Source organism: Protopterus annectens, chromosome 13.part0, assembly GCF_019279795.1.
Source record: "Protopterus annectens isolate FY-2018-M chromosome 13.part0, PAN1.0, whole genome shotgun sequence".
Classification (NCBI taxonomy): Eukaryota; Metazoa; Chordata; order Ceratodontiformes; family Protopteridae; genus Protopterus; species Protopterus annectens.
The window spans coordinates 1,236,724,382-1,236,750,867 of NC_056747.1; the positions used below are offsets into that span (position 1 = coordinate 1,236,724,382).

Genomic DNA, 26,486 nt, shown 5'->3' on the forward strand with positions numbered 1-26,486 from the left:
ATCATGGGTAAGAAGCTCAAGTTGCCACACAATTTGACACTTGTAGCTCAGATATGAGAGTGGTAACGCATCACTTATGAGTTGAAAAAGCCATATAACGCATCTTCAGTAGCTCTTCCTCTTCTGGTAGGCCTACGCAACTTCCATTAAATGACTTGCTGGAGGAATACCTCTCAACTGTTCCTGATTTTCAGGAATGTCCCTGATTTTGACTTAAATTTTAGCTCTGTCCCTCTTAATCCCACCTAAAATTAGTGACTTTTGGAGGAAAGGTGGTGAATTGCATGTAATGAATAATGGCAATGATTAAGAGTTATAGACTTCTTTACTCCAGAAAAGGTATATTAATTCATATGCTGCGTCCTACATGAACTCCAAGAAGAGCTAAACCCAAACATAAAACTACTGTTCAATCTCAGCCTTACTAAAGGATATGTACCCAAAGAGTGGCATACAGCAACAGTGGTCCCTCTCCACAAAGGTGGTGCCTCAACAGATCCTGGAAACTATCGCCCCATAAGCCTGACTAGCTTGGTCTGCAAAGCTATGGAAAGGATCACCATGGACCTCATAAATAAAGATATTGGGGACCTACAGACACTGGATCCTACCCAGTTCAGCTTTGTTAAGGGCAGATCCTGCCTCTTAAACCTGGTTGATTTCTTTGAAACAGTCACCAAGGCCATTGATGAGGGGAAGGTGGTCCACACAGCCTACCTGGACCTCGCAAAAGCCTTCGATACAATACCCCACTCGGGCATTATAGATAAGCTCACCAGCTTAAATATAAACCCCTATGCCACTAGATGGATTGCAAACTGGCTCAAGGACAGAACCCACATGGTTATAATTGCTGGAGCCATGTCAGACTCCAAACCAGTTACAAGTGGCATCCCACAAGGCTCAGTCCTGGGACCTCTCTTGTTCGGTATATATTTCTCAGAGGTACAGGCCAACACGGAAGGACTGTGGCTGACCAAGTTCGCAGATGACTGCAAACTGGGCTCCATAATCGACTCTCCAGCCGACACAAGCATCCTCCAAAAGGGCCTCATAGAAACAGACAACTGGTGCCAGAGCCATGGCCTCAAGCTAAATGCCAAAAGTGTATAGTCATCCCTTTGGCAAAAACAAAGTGCCCACAAATTACCACATAGGTGGTAATCCATTAAGTACAGAAGAAGTAATTAGGGACCTGGGGACCCAAGTTGATAGCAGTCTCTCATTTGACAACCACGTGGCCAAAGTGGTTAGAAAAACATTTTATATAGCCCACCTAATCATGAAGGGATTCACATCTAGATCAGGGGAAGTCATCGTGCCTCTTTACTCATCCCTCATCAGGCCCATAATTGAGTACAATGCCCCTTTTGGGATGTACCTTACCAGACACCTGCAGCAACTGGAAAGACCCCAAAAGTACCTCAGCAAGAGGATCAAAGGGCTCAAACAGATGCCATATGCTGCCCGGTTAAAGAAACTCCAGCTCTACTTAGTGGCATACCACCAGTTCAGGGGCAATCTGTGCCTGACGTATAAAGCCGTGTCCAACCCGGAATTAATGGACATGCTGCACCTCAGAAAATCCAAATCCCATCGAGCTACGCTCGAGACTTGAACCTCAGCACTGAAATAAATAGGACATGCTGGAGGGACAGATTCATAACCCAGAGGCTCCCTTCACTCTGGAATAAAATCCCAGTCCAGGTTAGGCAGAGTCCCTCATTGACTCTCTTCAAGAGGAATCTTGATGAGTGGATGGGAGATCGTAGGTTTAACCCGGGTATCACTTCTGTGTCACTGTTAGACAGAGGCACAGTATACTAACCTCGAAAAAGGGCATAGCAAAATTAATTTAAAATGGGTGGCGAAAGCCAAACACATTCTGGCTAGGCTTATAAATGCCCTAGGGCAGATAGCCTAGTATGAACCTATGAACCTATGAACCTATGCTCTGATTTTGTCAAAGTCTCATGTTAATAGTACTAATGTTTTAAAAGCATCCCTGATTGTCCCTATTTTTTTCTGAATTTGTCCCTGCTTTTGTTGAAACTTGTCCCTGATTGGTTGAGAGCTATCAAGACATAAAACATGGCAATTCTGCCACACTCCAAGCTATTTGAAAAGGATTATGGGACATGCTGTTATTTTGCAGATTGTATAATCTGGAAAGCAGAATAGACAGGAGACATACCATGGGGTGACTATGTGGAGGAATGAGGAGCTGGAAAAGAGGGCATGCATATATAACTGAAAGAGAAAGATTTAGGTTGGAAAAGACTGGCACAGCTTCACAGAAAGACAGAGTGACTGCATCCTGTAATGTTTAACTTAATACAGCAGTGGACTGCAGTCTCATGGATGGGTTCAGCAGAAGCTGGGATAAAAGAAAGAAGCTGGGGCAGCTAGCTACGTTTATTTGCGGACTCAGCCAGCATACATTTTTTTGTACCAGCTTATTTGCAAAATTCAACAGAACACAATCCTACTTACACAACTGCATGGGGGCATAAAAAACATAAGAGTATGCAAAATGTATCGATATAACAAGGTTTAAGGTGTCACCCATGCTACAAAACTTAGGACTGTAGCCAAATGACAAGTCAGTTTCCTGCCAAACTACGCCATCTGGGTCTTTTGTAAAGGCATATGAAGCAGGAAGTAAGCTATGTAGAAAGTACAAATTACAGCAGCTATGAAAACAAACCTGCAACAAGTAGATCAAGTGGCAGTTAAGACAAACACTAATTAACGTGTAATATCTCTCTGCTGGCATCAGCATGATGTTGTAGTCACAGTAGTCGTAAGGCTGAGTCATAAGAAATAGATGGAGTAGACATTATAGTGAACAGTGTTAGTCTTGCAGTTAGAATAGAGGATTTAAGTCAAAATTGCTGGTTTGCATTTGTTTAAAAGAGTCATTCTACAGCTGTTAACATTCTGCTTTGTCTATGGTTTGATTCCGCCAGCCCCTATTTGCCTACTTTGTGACTCTCAGCAAGTCACTTAACTACACATTATTTTGGGGCAACTGTAAAATTTATGTTTTCAGGTAGGATGTGCAAATCTAGCTGTGAGTAGATAAGGGGGGGCGTGGAGATGCCACCCAACTCATCACAGTGCCATAGAACTATGAGCATTTACTCACATTACAATCACCTTCATTGCTATGCACATTCAAGCTGAGTATATGCATGATGGCCAGTAGTTATTACTTGCTATCATAATGCCAGGTGTGCTTGGACTCCCTGCTAGCTGCTGTACCCCACCTCCGTACAGTACCCTTCTGGAGGAGAATGTAGTTCTTGAATCCTGCTCTACCTTGGAACATATAGTTGCAAATCAAACTTAAAGTCATGTTCAAGGCTACAAAATTGCTTGGTTACTAGAAGAGACAAGCTTTTGATGAGATTAGATAAACATGACATTAAAATGATTAATAGGAAACATGTCACTGTATGAACTTTAAACTTAAAATCACTAAACATTTCAACATTTGACGTGTGACCACTGCTCTTATCTCTACTGGATCATCCGAAACAGAATCTTTAAAATGGTCATCATTAGTGTAGAGGAATGAAGCCCCGATTATGACCCATGTGACACAAGTACAGTTCTCAGGTACCTGGAGCAGGCAGGGAGAAGGGAAGAATGGCACATCATTGCCAGCTCAACTTTCTTTGGAGTCAGGGTGTGGAGGCATGTTCCTGGGATGTATGCTCCTGGGGTAGATTCCTGGCTGGTGTCTGGAGAACTCACAGGGCTGCTGTCTCCTAGATGGACAGGAGAGGTTTGAGGTGATACAGTTCTTGTGAAAGCAAATGACATGGTCTAGCTGATGCTCATTGCATGCCAAACTCTGAATAATGTTACTTGGCATGAGACGTGGTTATGGCTGACAAGAAACCCATGCTGTCTGTTTAAATGATGACCCCCCCCTCAAGTTGGAATGAATGGACTAATTGGTCAAGACAGGAGCTGATGATTGGCAGGCAGCAGGAGAGAAAAAGTTGCAAAAATGTTCATCAGGTTTTGAAATCTAACTGAAGTATTGATATTAAGATATTGCAATTATAAAATGTTTTCTCTTCTTGCAGTCTTCTCTTGTACAGGGGCTATTTAAACAGCAGTACTGTTCACTGCTCACTGCTGCTCGTATTTATTTATTTAACCGTTTGTTTGTTTGTACTTATGTTTGATAACTGGCTGGATAGATTGACCCAAAGGCTCTTTCAGCCATGACCTAAGCTCCATGGTACAAAATATAATAGTAGAGCAACTTTAGTTAATAGGTGCATTCATGTAAGTGCAGCAGAACACAACTTTGTTTTGTGAAAGCTACTCAGTTATATAGACCCTGGATGAATAGTAGGACCAAAATAACAAATAAACAGATGATATCAAGGGGCCCTATAATACCTGTATTTTTCTCAAACTTACTGGAGTGACCATGTTCTTATTTTCCAAAGATGTTATGAGGAACATTGTTCTAAGGGCTGTAGCAGTTCCTTGCTCATGTAAATGTGGCTTGAATGTCTGTGCTGATTTCACAAACTAGTACCAAATATTGCAAAACCGTTGATAAAAAGTCTTGAGGCTGCCATTTGTGGCCATTTTTAGGTTGTAAACAAAGAGCAAGGGAAACTCCAGAAAGAGAACAGCTCGTCCACAAATACCACAAAGTTGATCATCTAAACTTTTGATTTAGCTAGTTTCAACTAGCAGTAATACAGTGACACAATTTCCTTAGCAAAATAACCTTTGTTTTCTGTAGATTGACATCACTAGATGCATGAGTCAAGTCTAACTTGGACTCTGTAAAAACTGCAGGTATTCTGATGGTTATAAGTAAAATAATGGGTTCTGTACTGACCTACCTTCGACTTTTTATGTGTGTAAGCAGTGTGTTAGTGGAAAAACAACATCAAAAAACATTTTTTACATTACCTTGGAACGTAAAACATAGAAAGCAATTCCAGCAGCAATCTGAAGAATCAGGATGATAACTAAAATGGTGAGAAACTGAAAGAAAAAGTAAGAAAGAAACAGTTGTTAGAAGCAATGATACAAAAACACCCAAAAGTATTTTGTTATGTAGACACACACACACACACACACCCAGACCATGTACACACACACACACACACACACACACACACACACACACACACACACACACACACACACACACACACACACACACACACACACACACACACACACACACACCATGTACACACACACACCATGTACACACACACACACACACACACACACACACACACACACACACACACACACACACACACACACACACACACACACACACACACACACACACACACACACACACCATGTACACATACACACACACACACACACACACACACACACACACACACACACAAAAAGTGGCAGGGGGTTATAGCACTCAGAAAGGCAGGTTAGGCTCAAACTGACTAGCCTAGAGGATACTATACTAGTGCATTTACAAAATGTAATTCAGGCTGAATAATAGTGAGAAAGATTAAGCAGCAAAGAATAATCATTGAAAGAATTAATTTAAATGAGAATACAATTATGTAAGTGGTCTTTTCTTTTTCTGCCCATAGCTTTAGAAACTGTTGTTGACTTTTGTAGTATTTACTAAAACCAGTGTACTTCCAGTAGCTTATTTGCATTGTTTTAAAACAGTCAATCTAAAGCAATTTTCCTTGATTTAACGTCTTCTCTTGCTTGTAGGCTGGGCTTTCAAATGTACAGATTTTATCATTTTCTGTGGTTGTAAAAGCAACAAGTGTAATTACGTCACACATGTGATTCTGCCACCAATTACCAAGAAGAGAGACCCAGAAGTAGGATGTGAAATAGTAGTGCTATGATATATATTTTTTTATATTCAACCTTACAGCAATCTTGTATATTTGTGATTGTGGGATTTAACAAATGACAGCATTCTTGCCAGTAAATTGGTTAATGATTCCATCTCTTTAACATCCGACTAACAATAAAGATATCAGTGAGCAAATAAGAGGCAGTTTTTTTTTCTTAAATGGTTGTATTACAATACTGCTCATATTTGCACGTGAAATATGTAATTAGAACTGATCTAGACAAGATATAAACAGACAGCTGAATGTTTGAAAGTTCTGTTAGTTCATAGTTAGGCAGACAAGCACCATTGCATGAAAATGTTAATCCATCTAGTGGGTCCTGCCTGATACCGACCCTTATCTTCATCAGTTGTAGCTGCTCTACACACATTTGTTACTGTTAGCCCTGTGGTTTATAGAGTGACCTTTCTTGGTATAACTAGATATTATACCAGTCTTGCAGAACATATGTCCACTCTGGCCAGGTTTATGTCACCGGTGTGCCCAAGTTCTGAAAAGCAATCATTTTTTCCTATAAAATTGAGACTACTTAGTGGATCAATGCAATTCCACTGCTTTCCTGACTGATCATTTCTACCATATTTTCCATAGTTTTTAACACTCTTAACTTGATTTTTCTATTTGTGTAACATACTACTTCTCATCCTCAGTTGCCATAGGTCTACAATATCTCTTCTAGTTTATCACATCTTGGGTTACCCTACATCACCCTCTATCTTCTGTGTGTGTCAGACCCTTCCTTTCTTTTAACTTGCACCATCTTTAGGTCTCCCATGCCACTATCCTCCATTTCATGCCCTATCTCTAACCCCAATCAATTTCCAGTAGTATGACATCACAGCCACAGTTTGATAAAAAACAGTCTTATGTTTCATTTCATTTTATGTTTCATCACTTTTACTGTATTCCTTCATTACAGGTCCTTGATGAACTATTGCAGCCGTAGTGGTATTCAGTCATTTATCTACAACTATCCTTGAATGATATATATTCAAAAACTGTTTCACACTGGATACCAATTTATCTTCATACCCAAAGACAGTGCAAGAACATTATTTATTTATTTTATTTTACAGTTGTTGACCGGGCTAGTCTAACTGGATACATGTCCATTTTCAGCAGAGGTCCGGGGAGAAAAGCTCCAAGCATCTGCAGTGAGTAAACAATACAATATATAGTAATAGTCAAGTGGATTACAGTACATTAGCTACATAGTACATTAGCTAAAATTGTTTACAGAGTAAGTTAGTAACTTTAAGCTAAGATTAAATACAGTGAACCAAAAAAACATGAAGTTTTTTTTTTTTTTTTTAGAAATAGAGAAATAGAGATAGGTGAGATAAAACAGAAGAGTAGAAAAATATAGAGAGAGCAGGAGGTGAAAGAGATATCAGTCTGGGTTGGAGCAGGGACTGCAGCCAGTGAGTTGTAAGATATCATTTCTTAGGTGAGGAGATATTTGGAAATGGGAGCAGACAGCAGTATTAGTGCAAAGATAATTCAGTTTCCCCCATTGTTTTAGTCAGCCCACTTAAAAACATAGTCTTTCTTCATTAGTTAACTCAGTGCTTGTCTTTTATAAAATTTGCCCTATCATTTGTCGTGCCAAGCAAATTTTTGACAACCCAGCATTGTTTGGAGGAACTAAAAGATGAATGCTTTGACTTGTTAGGAATATGTTTTCGAGAAAAGATAAAACCTTAAATCCACAACTGACCTTTGTCAATTTCGTACATGCCTGCATTCAGTGTAAGACCACAGTTGTTTAGTCTCTCAAGTAATTGTTAAGGATTTGTTATTATATTTTTGTTGCTCTCATCAAAATGTGTTGGCATCACTGAAGTTTTCAACACCTTATACACCTTTTATCACCTTATGATTGACATAGTGGAAGATATGTATTGTAGAATAGTGTGTAGAAAATATAGTGACCGGCCTACTCTGGGGGATGGAGCTCAAGCTAATGTAACACTACCTGTGACTCAGTTTTCTGAAAATGATTGCACCAGAAAATGTAATGATTATGTTACATACTAGTTGTGTGAGATGTCGCTCCTTTTGTATCGCCTTGCTGTCTGCTCCCATTTCCAAATATCTCCTCACCTAATTAAGACTTTGGGGGGGAGGGGGGCTGGGTTATGTCAGAGTTGGGGAAACTCAAGGTATTGGTCTTGATGCCTTCTTAGTTGAAGTTTGCTTCTCTAACTTCTTTAATTCATCTTTCCCATTTTATCTTAAATAAAAGGGGATTTATTTGTGTTGTGAAATATGCATGAAAGGGATGAAAGGGAATTCATTTATGCTGCTGTGAAATATGTTTGATTTTCTGTGTTAAGCTTGAACCAGTCATTTTCATGTTCCATATTCTTAAAATATTTCTCTCTGCAGTATTAGATATAGCCTTACCTTGTCATTATTAACATTATGTTGCCTTGTATCAGGCTTATAACAAATACTTTTTTAGTGCTGTAACTCACAACAGAACATCTTTCCCTGACAGTATGTCAAATGTGGTATTTGTATAATGGCCATTAAGCTTCACTTTAGTGTCAAACAACCTTTAAATAGAGGTAGTTCATTTGAGTTAAATGCACATATTTTTTTGTTGACTTTGTTATCAGTGACACAAGCTGCAATTGTTTTGAAGATTTAATATTTGCAAAGGACACTGGAAAACTAAAAAAACATAAAAGCAAGAACTGAACTGAAAATATGGTGCATGTTTTTGGACAAATGAAAGTAGAAGCCATTTCTAAGAAGCTCCTGAAAACAATCATTAAGGATTGTTCTAGTATAACAGACTTAGCATCCAGAGTGGTATCCGCACCAAGCACTCAAAAAGAATTCCTAATATGCAATGTTACGAAGATTTGATCCTTGTGACTTAGATCCACAGTGCAGAGGAATGGAGGCCTCAGTGTGACATGTGATGGATTAGTGGTCCTGTAATGTGAGAAGTCAACTGGGGAGAGGGAAGGAGTAGAATTTTGCTGGATTACTTTTCTAGGAAAAAGGAAGAGAATTCCAAACTATGGCAGCATTTCATAGTTCAGACCGGGGTCTCTACCCCAGTCAAAAGTATAGAAAATGTACTGGAAAATTGTTTATGATGTCATTGCTCACAAGGCATGAAACAGGACTGCAGATAGAGCATAACAAAAAAATCTGAGCTGTCCAAAGATACTGGTTCATCTAAGTTCTACTCTTTCCTCAGCTGGCAATATGGCAATGACTAGACAGATGGTGAATGAATGATTCATTAAAGTGAAGAAGTTGACAGTCAGGGTAGAGAGAAACAAAATTTTGTATAAAAAAGTCTTATCTCTGTGATGGGGATAATGATGACAAACAACTAAGGAACATATAGATGGTTCTAGACAAACATAGGTTTCTTGGTTTAGAGTAAGGACAGGCACATACATTTTTCAAAGATGAGATTGCATGTCGTGGTCATGTATATGGAAAACGTTTACTTTGAAATACACAAGGCAGTGTAGAGTCTGAGCTACAGCATCCACAGATCATTGTAAAAGTGAAGTCATATCTAGGATAAGTGAATACCAACATACGTTTCTGTGTAACTCCATGACAATACTGAACCTGTGAGACATATGGCTTTATAAGAAACACCCACTCAAGAGATCACAACCTTTTTTGCAAGATTAATGCTGAGGGGCTAGGTCTGTATCACAGAGAATACTCCTTTTATGGAACTGGATTCCCCTCCACATGAAGCAGAGTACTTCTCTTATTCTATTTAAACATAATGTAGATATATGGAATGGTAACCACAACTTTACCTCTGGATGAGCACCAACGGCCATCATGGATAGGGGGAACATGCAAATACCAAACTTATACTTTTGCAGCCCATCTATGGAGATTCATATCACAGAATATAAGGGGGGGGGCTAATAATTACAATGAGAATGCAGGGCTAGGTTAATTTAAGATTCTCACAAGATCAATAGCCAAGTAAGTACCTATAAACTTATTAATTTATAACAGGATTGACTAGAAATGGATCATGGGCTGTGAACGTGTCTCCAAGGAGTCAAAGAAATTTATTATGTTACAGATTATTACTTTCTACAAGAGTGTTATCTGCTTTGATCCATCACTGCCTATCTGACATGTGAAACTTATTGTTAGTGAACTAACTGTTCTATCACACAAACTCAAGGAAAGTAAACACATACCAACATTTGTTTCACGCTATTAACTAAAGGCAAGTATGAATATGTCCTAATGCATCCTCATACACAAAAAAGAGATTTGCATGGTCTGATAAGTAAAGTAGTTTAGCCAGTACTTATACAGAAAAGGTTTATGCTAACTGCAGATATGTTGTAATGCTGGTACCTGTTCCTAGAACATACTTGTGTGGGATAGAATAGAAAAGAATAAGGCAGTGCGGTACTGCTAATAGACTTACAACACTGCCATATGACTAGTCTGAGAAACTGATAACCGTGAAGGTAGCAGTTTACAGGATATTTCAGTTGCGTTGTGCTATATGGGAAGAGGCAAAGAAGACATTTAGACTGCAGGCTAGCGATTGCCTTCCCTGTCAGGGTCTGATATCAGAATATAAACAAAGAGAAAGGGATAGGGGAATCCTAAGTGAAACACCTGCGCTAGCAAAGTTTTTACTTGAATCTAGAACAGAAGCTGCTGTAGAAGGGATAATTAGTAGGTCATATAAAATATTGCACGATAACTACAGGAATCAATAAGAGAAGGTTAGAAAAAATTGAGAGGAGAAAATGGATAAGAAATTCTCAAAGAAACAATGGGAAGATATTTGTATGGCTCCCAAATATGCAACAAAGTAGAAGTTTTAGGATTTTTGCTTGGAAGTGTTTACGTAGGTATTTTTATACCCCAATCAGACTCTAAAGACTTTTTTCTCAGGCAGATTGCAAATGGTGGAGGTGTGATGGGGAAGAAAGAGGCAACTGAGAAGATATGTTTTGGGAATGTAATGAGTTGGCAGACTAAAAATTCCCCACTCGGCCTTCCTGAGAACACTGGAAAATATGAAGGTCTCTCCAAACACCATTATATTGGTTGACTTCAACTACCCAAACATAGACTGGGAGCATTACTCTAGCTCCAACACTCTAGCCCAAAGGTTCCTAGAATTTATAAACTCAAATGCTATGTAACAACTAGTTACCACTCCCACAAGAGGGGAAAACATACTGGACCTGATCATCACCAACATGGGGACTCTATGCTCCAGACCAGAAGTATATCCCTCATTGGTAAGATCAGACCATAAACTAATCTCACTGGATATTCACATCCCGACTCCACCCCCTGCCTTGAAAACCACAGTGAAAAACTTCTCTAATGCAAATTTCACACTCCTCAAAACCGAAGTGGAATCCTTCAAAGCCCCCGGGCCTGTGGAAAATACGGCCCAGACCGCAGAATCCTTTATAAACGCATTCTATGAACACCTTCAGGAATGCATGGATCATGCAATCCCAAATAAAACCAAGTCCCAATCCTCCAAAGGCAGATGTCCTGTCTGGAGGACCCCAGCAATAAGGAAACTATACAATAGAAGGAGGAAGCTACTACATGATAGAGCAAAATCCCAAAAAGGGAAGGCATCTCTGATCAGTATTAGCAAAAAACTACGGGCACTCATAAAATTGTCTAAGGCCAGCTTCGAGAGAAAAATTGCACAGGACACTTAGGATAATCACAAGGCTTTCTTTAGTTATGTTAGGAATCTGGGTGGGAATTCCCAGATATGCTCAGAATTAGTCCAAAATGACAAAAAATACGCCAAACCCACAGACATTGCCAACATCCTAGCTGACAGGTTCAGCGCAAACCCCCCCCCACCAAAAGGGCAAATATCTATCCCAGCAGAGTGCTGCCCCCCTGACATCTCAGATGCTCAGGTAAGAGCTGCCCTCTCCAAAGCAAAAAACACAGCATCAATGGGACCAGAAGGTGTCCCAGGCTGCATCCTACATGAACTCCAAGAAGAGCTAAACCCAAACATAAAACTACTGTTCAATCTCAGCCTTACTACAGGATATGTACCCAAAGAGTGGCGTACAGCAACAGTGGTCCCTCTCCACAAAGGTGGTGCCTCAACGGATCCTGGAAACTAGCGCCTCATAAGCCTGACTAGCTTGGTCTGCAAAGCTATGGAAAGGATCATCATGGACCTCATAAATAAAGATATTGGGGACCTACAGACACTGGATCCTACCCAGTTCGGCTTTGTTTAGGGCAGAGCCTGCCTCTTAAACCTGGTTGATTTCTTTGAAACAGTCACCAAGGCCATTGATGAGGGGAAGGTGGTCCACACAGCCTACCTGGACCTCGCAAAAGCCTTCGATACAATACCCCACTTGGGCATTATAGATAAGCTCACCAGCTTAAATATAAACCCCTATGTCACTAGATGGGTTGCAAACTGGCTCAAGGACAGAACCCACATGGTTAGAATTATTGGAGCCATGTCAGACTCCAAACCAGTTACAAGTGGCATCCCACAAGGCTCAGTCCTGGGACCCCTCTTGTTCGGTATATATTTCTTGGAGGTACAGGCCAACATGGAAGGACTGTGGCTGACCAAGTTTGCAGATAACTGCAAACTGGGCGCCATAATCGACACTCCAGCTGACACAAGCATCCTCCAAAAGGGCCTCATAGAAACAGACAACTGGTGCCAGAGCCATGGCCTCAAGCTAAACACCAAAAAGTGTATAGTCATCCCCTTTGGCAAAAACAAAGTGCCCACAAATTACCACATAGATGGTAATCCATTAAGTGCAGAAGAAGTAATTAGGGACCTGGGGACCCAAGTTGACAGCAATCTCTCATTTGACAACCACGTGGCCAAAGTAGATAGAAAAACATTTTATATAAACCACCTAATCATGAAGGGATTCACATCTAGATCAGGGGAAGTCATCGTGCCTCTTTACTCCTCCATCATCAGGCCCATAATTGAGTGCAATGCCCCTTTGGGGATGTACCGTACCAGACACCTGCAGCAACTGGAAAGACCCCAAAAGTACCTCACCAAGAGGATCAAAGGGCTCAAACAGATGCCATATGCTGCCTGGTTAAAGAAACTCCAGCTCTACTCAGTGGCATACCGCCTGCTCAGAGGCGATCTGTGCCTGATGTATAAAGCCATGTCCAACCCGGAATTAATGGACATGCTGCACCTCAGAAAATCCAAATCCCATCGAGCTACGCGCTCGAGAGACTTGGACCTCAGCACTGAAATAAATAGGACATGCTGGAGGGACAGATTCATAACCCAGAGGCTCCCTTCACTCTGGAATAAAATCCCAGTCCAGGTTAGGCAGAGTCCCTCATTGACTCTCTTCAAGAGGAATCTTGATGAATGGATGGGAGATCGTAGTTTTACCCCGGGTATCACTTCTGTGTCACTATTAGACAGAGGCACAGTATACTAACCTCGAAAAAGGGCAAAGCAAAATTAATTTAAAATGGGTGGCGAAAGCCAAACACACTCTGGGTAGGCTTATAAATGCCCTAGGGCAGATAGCCTAGTATGAACCTATGAACCTATGAACTAAGGAAATTCTTTTTTTTTTTTTTTGCTGGGATACGGGATCTAAATTGTCTAGATTTAGTAAGGCCTTGTTAAGTTTAATTCTGGTATCTGCCAAAAGAGCAAATACTAGAAAATGGAAATCAAAGTCTAAAGCAACCATAATTTATTTATTTATTTTACATTTGTTTACTGGGGAGGTCCGAGTGGGCCAGTGGCCCTTTTTCAGTGGAGGCTGGGGAAAAAAGCTCCTTTTCAATAAACACATTACAAACAATACAAGAAATCAATAACAACTGAGAATGCATAACTTTAGTAAATATTGGTAGTAAATAGTTTATACATAAATAATAAAAACTGAGAGTAATACAGAATGGGAAAAAAAGCTAACAAACTAGCATGAAATAGCTTGTGCCAGCATAGAGGAATGACTGATCAGCAGGTAAATATCATGGCATTGGTGATAAATATTTATGAAATACATGTATGGTATATAAACAAAACATTTTGCAAATTGTTGCAATGTTAGTGTTATTTGTTCTAAACAGTGATATATAAGGCAATACTGAGGTGAAGTACAAGAAGGAGGGAGTATGATGCACCATAAGAAACTTGAGATAGGTAGACAGAGGTAAGAGGAAAGTGAGCTTGATGTAGGTAGATAAAGGTAAGAGGAGTAGTGAGCTTGAGGTAGGTAGATAGAGGTATGAGGATAGTGAGCTTGAGGTAGGTAGAGAGAAATTGGAAGTCAGTAAGAGAAGGGATAATTTAGTAAGGGAAGAGATATTTTGGTTGTAAGAACAAGGAAGGACAGAATGATCAGCCTGGATTAGTGCAGGAGCAAAGCCATTTATTGGTTAGGTGTTCCTTAAGCAGTAGTTTAAATCTGGAAGTTGAAGTAGTGGATGTTGTAAGAGAGATAGAAGAACTGGAAGTGGGATCTCTAGAAAAGGATAGGTGAAAACTGTATATGAAAAAATAGAAACTGTGGGAACAATACATGCAGAGAAATGTTTTAGAGGAAGAATGAGGTTTAAGGACAGGCAGGAATTGACCAATTTATGCATTGTTGGATTGATTATATTGTACAAAAGAATATATGGGATGTATAATCTATACTGTGAACATGTTAATATGGTTTGTTTTCTTTCATATAAATGTAAATTTGCCTATGTAGCAAGTGATAATTCAATAAAGGTGGTTAAATAAATACTGCTGCAGATAGAAAAATCAAGAATGACCCAATGCTATCACAAGTGTATAAATTAGTGAAAAAAGTTGTGGTCTAGGGTAATACTAATCTGTTGTCCCCTGGTTTTACTGCTTGAAAATGGCAGGTATCCGTGTGTCAAGGAACATTATTATGTAGCTCCAGGCTAGTAATTTCAGCAAGATTGCATTCCATGGGGCTGGATATAATGCATAAAAAGCACTTGGGAGAAGCAGAAATGAAGTTCCAGACATAAAACTTTCAGTGGTATTCTGACACTGATGCTGAAATTAAAGGCTTATCCAAAACCTGCAGTTTATGTTAAATGGTACAAAATGTACCACTACCACCATTATTAGATGATTGCAAATAGACATCTACATCACAGTAATCTATTTGTACTGACACTGAAAACAATGTTCCCTGTAAGTTTTTTTTTTTTTATGCCGTGAGAATGACTGGCCATGGAAATTGTACAACCAGGTATCTCAACCAGGCAAATAAACAAAACAAAAAATATATATTATTTTTGTGTTACTTGATAGTCCATAATTACACAAAACAAGCTTTCAAGGGGCGTAGCCATACATTTCTTTTCTGTATGTTTTCTTCCCCTACCTAACATTTAAAAACTGTTGGAGCAGAAGTCTGACCCACAAGTGGGGCTGGTATGGTGGCTGAAGATTTGGTTTTAAATATGACACCACTACAAACTTCATGGAGCACATTGTAACTTAGATTTGCATGCAGTTCAAGTCCCAAGGCTGTGATCTATGACAAATCTACTTGTCTTATGCATTTCCTTAATATATCAAGATGTGAATAGACTGCATTAAAAAAAAAAACCTCCTGCAATCTCCATTCATATGTCTTCTTCAGTAGAGGTGAAAGAGGTACTTCCATCATTTGCTGATACATTTCATGCTCATGTTAAAATACTTTTTTTTTTCATTTATTTGATACGAACTGTAAGAGTGAGGAAAGTTAACAGATTTAAATTCTGTTTTCCTTTTTGTAGATATGGCCTACATTTACATGTAAAACAACCTTGGGTACTACACTTAGAATTAAATATAAAGGGCAGCTGAAATATGGCATTGACTGCCCTGATGGTGAATTCACTATTATTCACTGGCTGAATAGAGCATAATGCCTGCATCACTGAAGTCCTGATAGTTGTGTATCTGCATCTGCAGAACTGCTTTGTCTATGAGGCTGCAGAATCTATTGCTAAGCGCTAACTTCACTAGCTATGTAATAATCACTTCCACCTTTGCATGCAAGGCAGATCAGTATATCAGTTTTTAGAGCCATCATGGCTTCAACAATGTATTCAGGATAAGTCTTTCTTCCTTTCTCTTGCAGCATATGAGTCTGTCCACATTCATGCATGTGAGTGTGCATGTGTGTGTATATGAGAGCTGCATTGCAACCATATATGTGATATGAGCAAACATCTTACCAGGCATGCATAACCATGCACACATTGCAGTTTAGACTGAACTGTGATATACTCCTAGTGGCCACAATTGATCTGTGTGGAGTCAGTGATGACAGAAAACATAGCAGTGCTATGAATATTCTCTGAAAGAAAAATCTTGCCTGAAAATATTATTAGATAAACTGGTCTGAGAGAAGGACTCAGACAATCCTAAAATATGGCCCCCACATAGTGTTGCTCAAAGAATAGCAGAACCTTATGGAAAACAAGAAGTGACCCATTGAGCCAAGGCTGGAGCGATGCTTACCAGTGAGTGAGTGAGTTGGTGACTGGGTGACCCACATAGCCTAGTTTGGTTCAGTTTGAAAAAACTGTGTGGAGCTACAGTGGCCTCACCAGTCACAAGGCAAAGAACGGGGAGGTGCAGAAATTTAAACTCTCATCTCATTGGCCTCATCAGTCACAAGGCAAAGAATGGGGAGGTGCAGAAAGTTAAGCTCTCATCTCACTGGCCTCACCAGTCACAAGGCAAAGAACGGGGAGTTGCAAAAAGTTAAACTCTCATCTCTGCACAAACAGCTAATAACTGTTTGGAGTAGATGGCCTTCTTGGAGACTCAGAGTGCTCTTTGAAAGGGAACTACCTGCTGTCTGCATAGATCTGCTGAAAGAGTCTAACACTCTTGTGTGAGAAAAGGAACAACTTGTCTGTTATAAAAATGAATGAAGAATTGTTATTGGATTTGTGTGTTGGCCGAAGCTTGGCTGTAATGAGCATCATATTTGGACATACTGCTCATAAGCATACATAGTACCAAAGCACTTTGGGACAAAGTTTTATGACTGAATTTGTAGTCATGTCATCAGACCTAAAGATGTTGGTTCTGGATACTTGGGTCAAGAGAGGTTTTGAGTTGTCAACATATCACCGACCTGATGGGGAGTTAGGATAAACACTTGGAAAATTGCCTGAAAAGATTCTGGAAACCCAACTGTGTAGCAATGGCATCCTGAAAAAGCCTAACAGATGTTTCTGTGGGAGATGACTTCAGCCCATACCTCAAAACAGCTTCTATCATATACCAGTGGAGGCCAAAAACTGGAGTCCAAGTGAATCCTGTTCAAGGCCTTAGTTGCTGATCTGGCTGCAGGACATCTTGACAGAAAACATAAGACCTACAGGTGGAAGCCAAGCTACCAAGATAAAGAAAGGGGAACTTCATGCAATGCTAGAAGGTGGTCTTCAGATTTGGCTGATGCATGCTGATAGACCAAGAAGGTAGCAGCTGCTGCAGCTGCCAAAATTAAAGTTTGAATGTATCAGGAGTTTGCTGATGCCATAAACAGTGGTTTTGATGGTCTCAGGGAGAGACAGTCTGACAAAATATCCTGGGATGAGGAGGGGCATTGTGAAGACTGTTCTCAACAATGTTGTAGAAATACTAACCTCTACTGAGGATAGTGCCAAGAGGTGGAAGAAACTATCTGAAGAACTTCTTAAGTGGACATGCATTGCTTTGAATGTGCTTAAGTGTTGGTACAACTGTTAATAATTCTTACTTCTTTTAGTGTCAGGATAATAAAAATGAGAAGAATGTTGGGTGGAGCCTCCCACATGTATGGTGAAAAAAAACTATTTGTTTGCATCACATTTGCTCATAATATGATGAGCTTAAGTACATGCATTTACATATTACAAGAATGTGTGTAGCTCAACTGTTATTTATGAAATTATGTGACCAAGTAATTGTGATACAAGACTGGACATGCAGACAAGATATAGTGTACTCCTTGGAAAGACCTCAGTGCTTAGGATTAAATTCCTCCTTCCAAAGAAAGCACTAATTGCTTACTGCTATGATGTTTAAATGAATAACCTTTTTCATTCACATTTATTTTTTTGTTTAACTTAATTGGATATTAGTATTATATTACATACTAGTTTAGCATTACTGCAAATACATTATAAATGATGCACTTGTATCGCAAAAAATTAAACATAAAGGCTACACAGACTAAAAACACTAATGATCCTAAATTCCACAAGGGAACATCTGCTCTGTGAAGCAATGTTCCTGAATTCAATAAATGCCATATATAAATAGAACTTTGCATTTTTAGATTCTCTATTGTATTATTCTACAACTTAAAAAGCCTAATATTTTCTTTTCAATGCATCTTTTCTTGCTCTCAACTTATATTAGTTGCCTATGTGAAACACAATCATAAAAAGTTGTATGCATTACCAAGGCCATGGCCCTATTCCAAACAAGTCACAAAATGACACCACAGTCCATCTACCAGGTTGATGTAAACTCTGTTGAAGATGCACTTTATCAACAGAGCTTACTGCAGTTTTTTTGTGTCAGAATCACTGATTGTTGATTCTAGGAGTTTTTGGAAGTAGGAACATTGAATCTTCCTTTTCTATTTGGGATATACTTATGCTAACTATAAGTGGGTTTTGTTTTAATGCCAAAACTTTTGGCTATACCAAAAGTTTCTGCATGAAGTGTGTGTGTGTGTGTGTGTGTGTGTGTGTGTGTGTGTGTGTGTGTGTGTGTGTGTGTGTGTGTGTGTGTGTGTGTGTGTGTGTGTGTGTATGTGTGTGTGTGTGTGTGTGTGTGTGTGTGTGTGTGTGTGTGTGTGTGTGCGCGCGCGCGCGTCTGTGTGGTGGGGTCTATATCAGAACATTGAAGTTTTAAAACTTCAAATGTTCTAATATCGACCCATTTTAATCGAATGCTAAAAATAGCGAAGCTGGCCAGTTCTGGGGCTTTGCTATTTTCAGCACTGTGGTGGAGATTTACAGGTCGGGTTCAGGTAAGTGTGCGATTGTGTGGTTATTAGGATTTGGGTGCGGGTTAGGTTAGTTGGGGTTAGGGCACGGGTTAGGTGAATTAGGTTTACGGGTGGGTTAAGTGAGTTAGGGTTAGGGCATGGGTTAGGTGAGTGTGCGATAGTGACGGACCTTAGGGTTAGAGTTTGGGTTAAGGTAAGTGGATAGATAGTAGTGTATGTATAGTTTAGTGTAGGGTTAGTTGTAGGATTATAAGTGTATATGTGTGTATTGATGTTTTTTAGGTGTGCTTGTGTTGTGCATATGTGTTTCGGAATAGCAATTTTTTTCCCAAGGAAAAAAAATTTGCTGTTCTGAATGTTCGATATTATGTGGTGTAGATATTTTAGGTTCTTTCGATAACGTGATATAAACGTGTGTGTGTGTGTGTGTGAGGGACAAGGGAAGGGTATAGATTTAGTTCATAGGTTCATAGGTTGGTACTAGGCTATTGGCCTTAGGGCCTATACAAGCCTAGCCATAACAATTCCCTGGCTATTTCTTCCCACACTATTTACTTCTCTGGACCCATGTCTAGCTTGGTGACTGATGTGATCCCCAGGGTGAATTTCTTTTCTCCCATCCAATCATCAAAGTTCCTTTTGAAGAAGGTCAAAGAGGCACTTATGATTGACATGTATGGGCAGTCTGTTCCAGAGTCTGGGGAGTCTCTGGGTCAGGAACCTATCCCTCCAGCATGTTTTGTTTATTGTGATGACAAGGTTTAGATCCCTGGAGTGTGTGGCTTTGAGGGATTGGGATTTCTTTAAGTGTAGCATGTCCAACTGCTCTGTGTTTGACATGGCTTTGTATGTTAAGCAGAGATCGCCTCTGAGTAGATGATATGCAACAGAGTATAGCTGGAGTTTTTTAAGGCGGTCAGCGTAGGGCATCTGCTTTAGGCCTGTGATTCTTTTAGTGAGTTATTTCTGTGGCCTTTCCAGTTGTTGCAGATGTCTTGAGAGGTACATACCAAACGGGGCGTTGTATTCTATAATGGGTCTAATGAGGGATGAGTACAGTGGGACAATGACCTCCTTTTTTCTGGATGAAAAGCCCTAAGTGATGAGGTGTGTCACATAGAAGGATTTCCTGACTGTTGTGGAGTTGTGGTTATCGAAGGTGAGACCACTGTCCACCTGTGTCTGTAAGTCTCTTATCACACTTTCAGTGTTTAGTGTACTGCCACCTATGTGGTAATTCATGGGTACATATTTTTTCCCAAAGGGGATAACTATACATTTCTTGGCATTGAGCTTGAGCCCATGGCTCTGGCATCAAGCATCTGTTTCTGTAAGGCCCTTTTGTAGACTATCCACATCATTTAGGGATTCAATAATGGCTCCCAGTTTGCAGTCATCTGCGAACTTTGTTAGCCAGAGTCTCTTAGTGTTGGCCTGTACTTCAGAGAAGTAGATGCCAAACAAAAGCGGTACCAGGACTGAACCCTGAGGTACTCCACTTGTCACTTGTCTGGAGATGGATTTGGAGTCGGCTACTTTTACAGTATGGGTTCTGTCAGTAAGCCAGTTGGCAAACCATTGAGTGATGTAGGGATTAATGCCCAGCTTAGTATGCTACCTATGATTCCAGAGTCGGGGATGGTGTCAAAGGCCTTGGCGAGATCCAGATAGGCTGTGTGGACTGCCTTACCCTCGTCCACTGCTCTGGAGACTGATTCGAAGAAGTCATTCAGGTTCAAGAGACACGATCGGCCTTTCACAAACCCAAACTGGGTGGAGTCCAGTGTTTGAAGGTTTCCAGTGTCTTTGTTTATAAGTTCCATGATAATACTTTCCATAGCCTTACAGATCAGGCTCGTCAGACTGATGGGGCGGTAGTTCCCGTGATCCAAGGTGGATCCCCCCTTGTGGAGTGGGATAACTGTAGCTGTGCGCCACTCAGTGGGCACAAAGCCTGAGGTGAGGCTATGATTAAACATGACACTTAGATGAGGTGCCAGTTTATTTTGTAGTTCATGTAGTACACAGCCCGGGATGTCATCTGGTCCCATGGATGCTGTATTCTTAGCTTTGGAGAGTGCATTTTTTAGCTGTGTGGCAGTTATTACTGGAATTTGGCAATCTTCTGGTATTGAGATGGGTTGTTTAGGGGGTGGTGGGATGAAGCTGGCACTGAATTGATTTGCCAGGATATTGGCAATATCCTTGGGATCAGTATATTTAATGCCATTCTGTTGTAGCTCAGAGCAGATCTGAGCATTGCCATTTAAATTCTTGACATAGTTATAGAATGCCTTGTGGTTGTCTTTGGAATATTTGGCAATTTTATTTTCATAACTAGCTTTGGAGGATTTTATGAGGGATCTCAGCTTCTTACTGAGGCTGGTAAGGGAGTTTTTTGCATCCTTGGATTTTCCTCTTTTCTGCAACATTTTCTTCCTTCTGTTGTATAGTTTGTTTATGGCAGGGACCACCAGATTGGCTTCCTTTTTTTGGAGGAGAGCATCTTGGTTCTATTTGGGATGGCACGATTCATGCATGAGTGGATGTGCTTGTACAGTGCCTTAGTGTAGGATTCAGCAGTCAAGCTTTCAGTTCCTGTCTGCATGGGTGTCATGAAGTTTGTAACTTCTGACTTGAGTAGCATGAAGTTGGCTTTGGTGAAGTTTTTTATGGAGGTTTCCTTACTGGGGGGTGGGATGTGGATGTCAAGGGTGATTAGCTTATGGTCAGACCTGACCAACGAGGGGGTGACCATAGGTGTGGAACATCGATTTTCCATGTTGGTAATGACCAGGTCTAGGATATTGGAGCCCCTGGTGGGACTATGGATTAGTTGATCCAGGGTGTTGGAATTTATGAATTCCAAGAACAGATGGGCAAAGGTGTTGGTACACGAGTAGTTTTCACAGTTAATGGCAGGGTAGTTGAAATCACCCAGTTTTAGGGTGTTTGGTTGTATCTTAATATTTTCCAATATGTTTAGAAAGGTGTAGTGAGAATCATGGGGCATGGTGGGGGATCTGTAGCAAGCTACAATTTGGATTGCAGTCTTACCTAGTGTTAGTTTCAAGTTGTGCTTGTGTGCTGGTGTATGTGATGATTTTGGTGTGCGCGCGTGTGCATGTGTGTGTGCATGTGTGTGCATGCACATGCATGTGTGTGCATGTGTGGGTGTTCCTGGGCTAGGATTAGAGTAAGGGCTATGCATGCGTGTTGGTTTGTGTGATGTGAATGTGTGCATTCCTTGTTTAGTGGTACCATTAGGAAAAGGGTTTTCATAAAGTAGGGTTGGATTTAGAAGCAGGGGCAGGGTCATGGTTAGGGTTAGCACACACGAGTAAAATGAAAGAAGCAGACTGTCTTACCCTGTCTGCAAAGGAAACAAATGCAATGATTGTGTATGGGGTTCAAAATATATATATATATATCTATATCTACATGTCAGTGTTCTCAGAGTTGGGATTCTCAGCTGTCGGTCTTCTCCATTGTCGATCTTCCAGTGTCGTGTTCTTGTCATCGGCGTTTAGGACTTTCGGTGTTTTCAGGTAGACCCATATATATATATATATATATATATATATATATATATATATATATATATATATATATATATATATATATATATATATATATATATATATATATATATATATATATATATATATATATATATATATATATATATATATATTACACACACACACACACACATATATATATATATATATATATATATATATATATATATATATATATATATATATATAGGTTCATAGGTGTGTACTAGGCTAATGGCCCTGGAGCCTATATAAGACTAGCCCAAGAAGATTCCCTGGCATCATGCCGCCCAAAGTTAGCTCCCAGTGCCCTTGTCAAGCAAGGCCACTGAAGTGACATTTCTACGTCTATATAAACTGAAACATAATTCTCTAAATAATTAGAGATTACCAAATTTGGCATAACAATAGTTCAGACAACAGCAGCAGCAGTAGATAATATCGTTTTAGTGCTGAGTCAGTCCAGTGGAATTGAATGTTTCTACGTATACTGGCCTATATGCAATGGAGACTAGTTATTAAGTGTTAGACATTAGGCCAAACACCATTCTCCTAGGGGACTTCAGCTATCCATCTATCAACTGGGAGACTTATACATCCCCTAACATATGCCCAGAGATTTCTGGACTTCATAAATACAAACTTTCTGGATCAGTTAGTACACACCCTAACTACGTGAGACAAAATTCTGAGCTTGGTCCTCACTAATATGAGACATTCCCCACTGGTTGTAACTTTCTACCTTGTCAAATTGGACCACACATTAGTCACGTTCACCATAAGACTGAAGTTGGAAACACCTTCAAATAATTCTTTACTTTTATTTATTTTACATTTGTTAGCTGGGTAGAGTCCGGCTGAGCAAGTACCCTGTTTTCAGCAGAGACCTGGGGAGATAAGCTCCATAACAATAGTACAAAAAGATTACAAAAAGTTTTAAAAGATTTACAAACAATATACAAAAAGTATGATAGTTGCCAACAATCAGAATTTACAAAAAGAGGAATGTAAAACAGAAAACATTACATATCTTAAGCTTTACTACAGACAGTAATATGAAACCTAGAGAAAAAAATGATTAAAGAAACAGCTACGTTTTTCAATATTTGTGGACTACAAAGATATATAGACACAGAGACAACACCGAGAGGGTTAAGGGTGTTTAAAGATCCTACTACACCCTTTGATCTCTCTAAAGATTCGGACATTATGTTTCATAAGCGGTGGGTATCTGCAGCCCACAATTGTGTTACAGAATGGCTGCATATCTTAATAGAACGCGATCAATTGAAACAGAAAGAATTGTGTACGGATATCAAAAAACTGTGTGGTGACATATCAAAGTGTGTTTCAACATCCTTTTTGGATGAATTCCTTATACAAGTTAATGACAAATTGAAAGATTATGAATTAACACTCATAGAAAGAAAGAAAGGCAAATTAATTAGAGATTTGTGTGATTATGAGTTAAATAAGGCGTTTTTGTCAAGAACCAATCGCAATAGAGGACGTAAACACGTCAGGTTCCAACAAGAAACAGCTAGGACACGTCCTCTTAATTCATCAGCGTTGGCGTCGGATAATGGATATACCTCCTTTGAAGATGATGGGGTTGATCCAGATTTTCCTCTTTTACCAGCAGCCCAACAACCAGAACATTTACGGCAGAATTTTCGTTCAGAACAGCCACAAGCCCAGAGAGATACATCACGGCGAATATACAACATCAGAACAATCCAGACAAGGTGGCTATAAAAGAGGTAAATGGTAGTTTTGCTTCTAATAATATGGACAATTATGTCATAAATTTGTCTAATTACTTGTTCAGTGATCATGAACTTTCTGTGTTAAATTTGGGCTTGAAATTCATCCCCACGGTGGTTTCCAGACTCTATGATATGCAAATGGATGTATATAGATTTAGCAGGAAGTTATATTTAAAGTATTTTTTCAGTCTAAGCTCTGATAGTAAGTTAAATACTTTATATTCAAGTTCTTCCAGTCTAGATGACAGTTTTTATTCGTGCACTTCAGACGAGCCGCCCAACGCTTACGTTAAACTCAATACGGAGAATGTACCGTCGAGCAGTAACTTTATACCTAAGGTTAGGCACTATGAAGTGTCCAATTTTATTAGAATGGTCAATCACTCTACTGAAATAGGTTATCAAGAATTTATGAAAGATAAGAGCAATGTTAAATATAATATGTCTTTCCAGGAATGGAATATTTTAACAAAGTTAAGTAAGAATAATAATATTGTCTTCAAATCTGCTGACAAGGGTAATAAACTTGTCGTTTTGAATATGATTGATTATTTTGACATGTGTATGTTACATCTTAATGATAGTAATACATATGAAATATGTGACATTGATTCCAAAATGGTGGTCGACTAGTGAACAGCCTATGCACAGAGCTCCTCACCTCAACTACTTTTTCTAATATACTACACACTTCGAAAAGAGCTACTTTACCTTAATTTCTTCGGTAATTGCATCACCTTCGCAGTGGGAAATAACTCATAATAGACTTTCATCATCTCTGGCTCTTCCACAGTGTTATTTCCACAAGTAACTCAGGGAGGCCTGCTCCTACTTGAAACACCTCTAACTCCACATGGCTAAACAGACAAAAACAACAAATGACTCTTTTACAATGGAAACCCAAACAATTAAAGCCAAAGCCTCAGCAATTTTTTCACCTGAAAAAGAAGTCCTTTCAAAAAGGCAGAGAACAAATAAACAAAATGCGGAGCCTATCAAAAGTGATACAAATAGTAAAGAAGACTCTAGCTTCCACATGGATGAGTTGAAGCAGGCCCTTCAGCCCATCCAATCTGCCATACAAAGCTTCTCGGAACAACTTTCAACCATAGGTAAATCAATCAATCAAATTGTGGACAGAGTAGACACACTTGAGCAAAAGGTACAATCCAATGAGTTCCAACTACAATCTGTATCAGATGATCTGCGTGCCAAAACAGCCTCTTTATTAGACCTACAGACAAAACTTACAGATCTAGAAGCTAGAAGCAGACGTAATAATATATTAATAAGAGGTCTCCCAGAGAGCTATGACAGTCAAGGCTTACTTGCTATAACAAAACAAATATTTGAATCACTTCTTCACCCAGAAGGGGAAAAAAATATCACAATTGAGAGAGCCCACCGTGCGCTTCATAAAAGACAAGATTCCTTAGCTCCTCGCCAAATATACACAAGACTACTGAATTTCCAGACAGTTCAACAGATTTTATATGCAGCAAAAAAAAATAAAAATTTCCTGTGGAATAATCACAAATTAACTTTTACACAAGATTTACCCATCTCCATTAAGGAAAACAGACAGAAACTAGCTCCGTTTTGTTCAGACCTAATTAAAAGAAACATCAGATTTCAAATGCGTTACCCAAATACTCTGATCTTTTCCCAACATGAAACTAAATATACTGTAACCTCCCAAAATGAAGCAAAAGAGATCTTCCTTAAAATATTTAACAAGGTTCCTGATCTTGGATAAATGCATAATCTTCCAGCACAAGCGTTTCAGCAGTTTTACACCTCATATGCTTAATTCACTCACCGGAGGCTTCAGGGACATCGTCGCTCTCTAATTCAGCGTCAACATTGCCTATTTAACAGATCTGAGACTGTTTATAACAGTAAAAACATCCATCCTTCTGTTCAAAGGCAGATCCACGTGTCAAGCAAGGAACGCATCTTCGTCGCGAGGTTTCCAGTGGGACTCCTTTTGCTGGGACTCTTGAAGTGTACGCTCGCTAGGTCTGTTCTCCTTCAATCGCGCTTATAGCGCTGAACATAATTAAAAGGTCCTGCTTACTGTGTTCGGATCCCCTGTACATAGTACAGGTTTGCAAACAGTTTTTTATTGTTGGGACACTCCAGTTACATTAAATGAGGACCATGATGGTCTGTTTAAACTCCTCGACCCTATGTTGCAAAAAGCATATAAAGTAAAGGCATAAACACCTTCACTAACAAATACACAACTCACATAGAAAC

At 39.6% G+C, this 26,486-nt stretch overlaps 1 protein-coding gene across 1 annotated transcript in view; it reads right to left on the reverse strand.

The window, feature by feature from the left end:
- LOC122788223 (CD63 antigen-like) overlaps positions 1 to 26,486 on the reverse strand; it is a 397,284-nt gene that overhangs the window by 72,212 nt on the left and 298,586 nt on the right. The window contains exon 4 of the mRNA XM_044055242.1: positions 4,948 to 5,022. Within this exon, the coding sequence (XP_043911177.1) occupies positions 4,948 to 5,022 (75 nt within the window). The remainder of the gene's footprint in view (positions 1 to 4,947; positions 5,023 to 26,486) is intronic.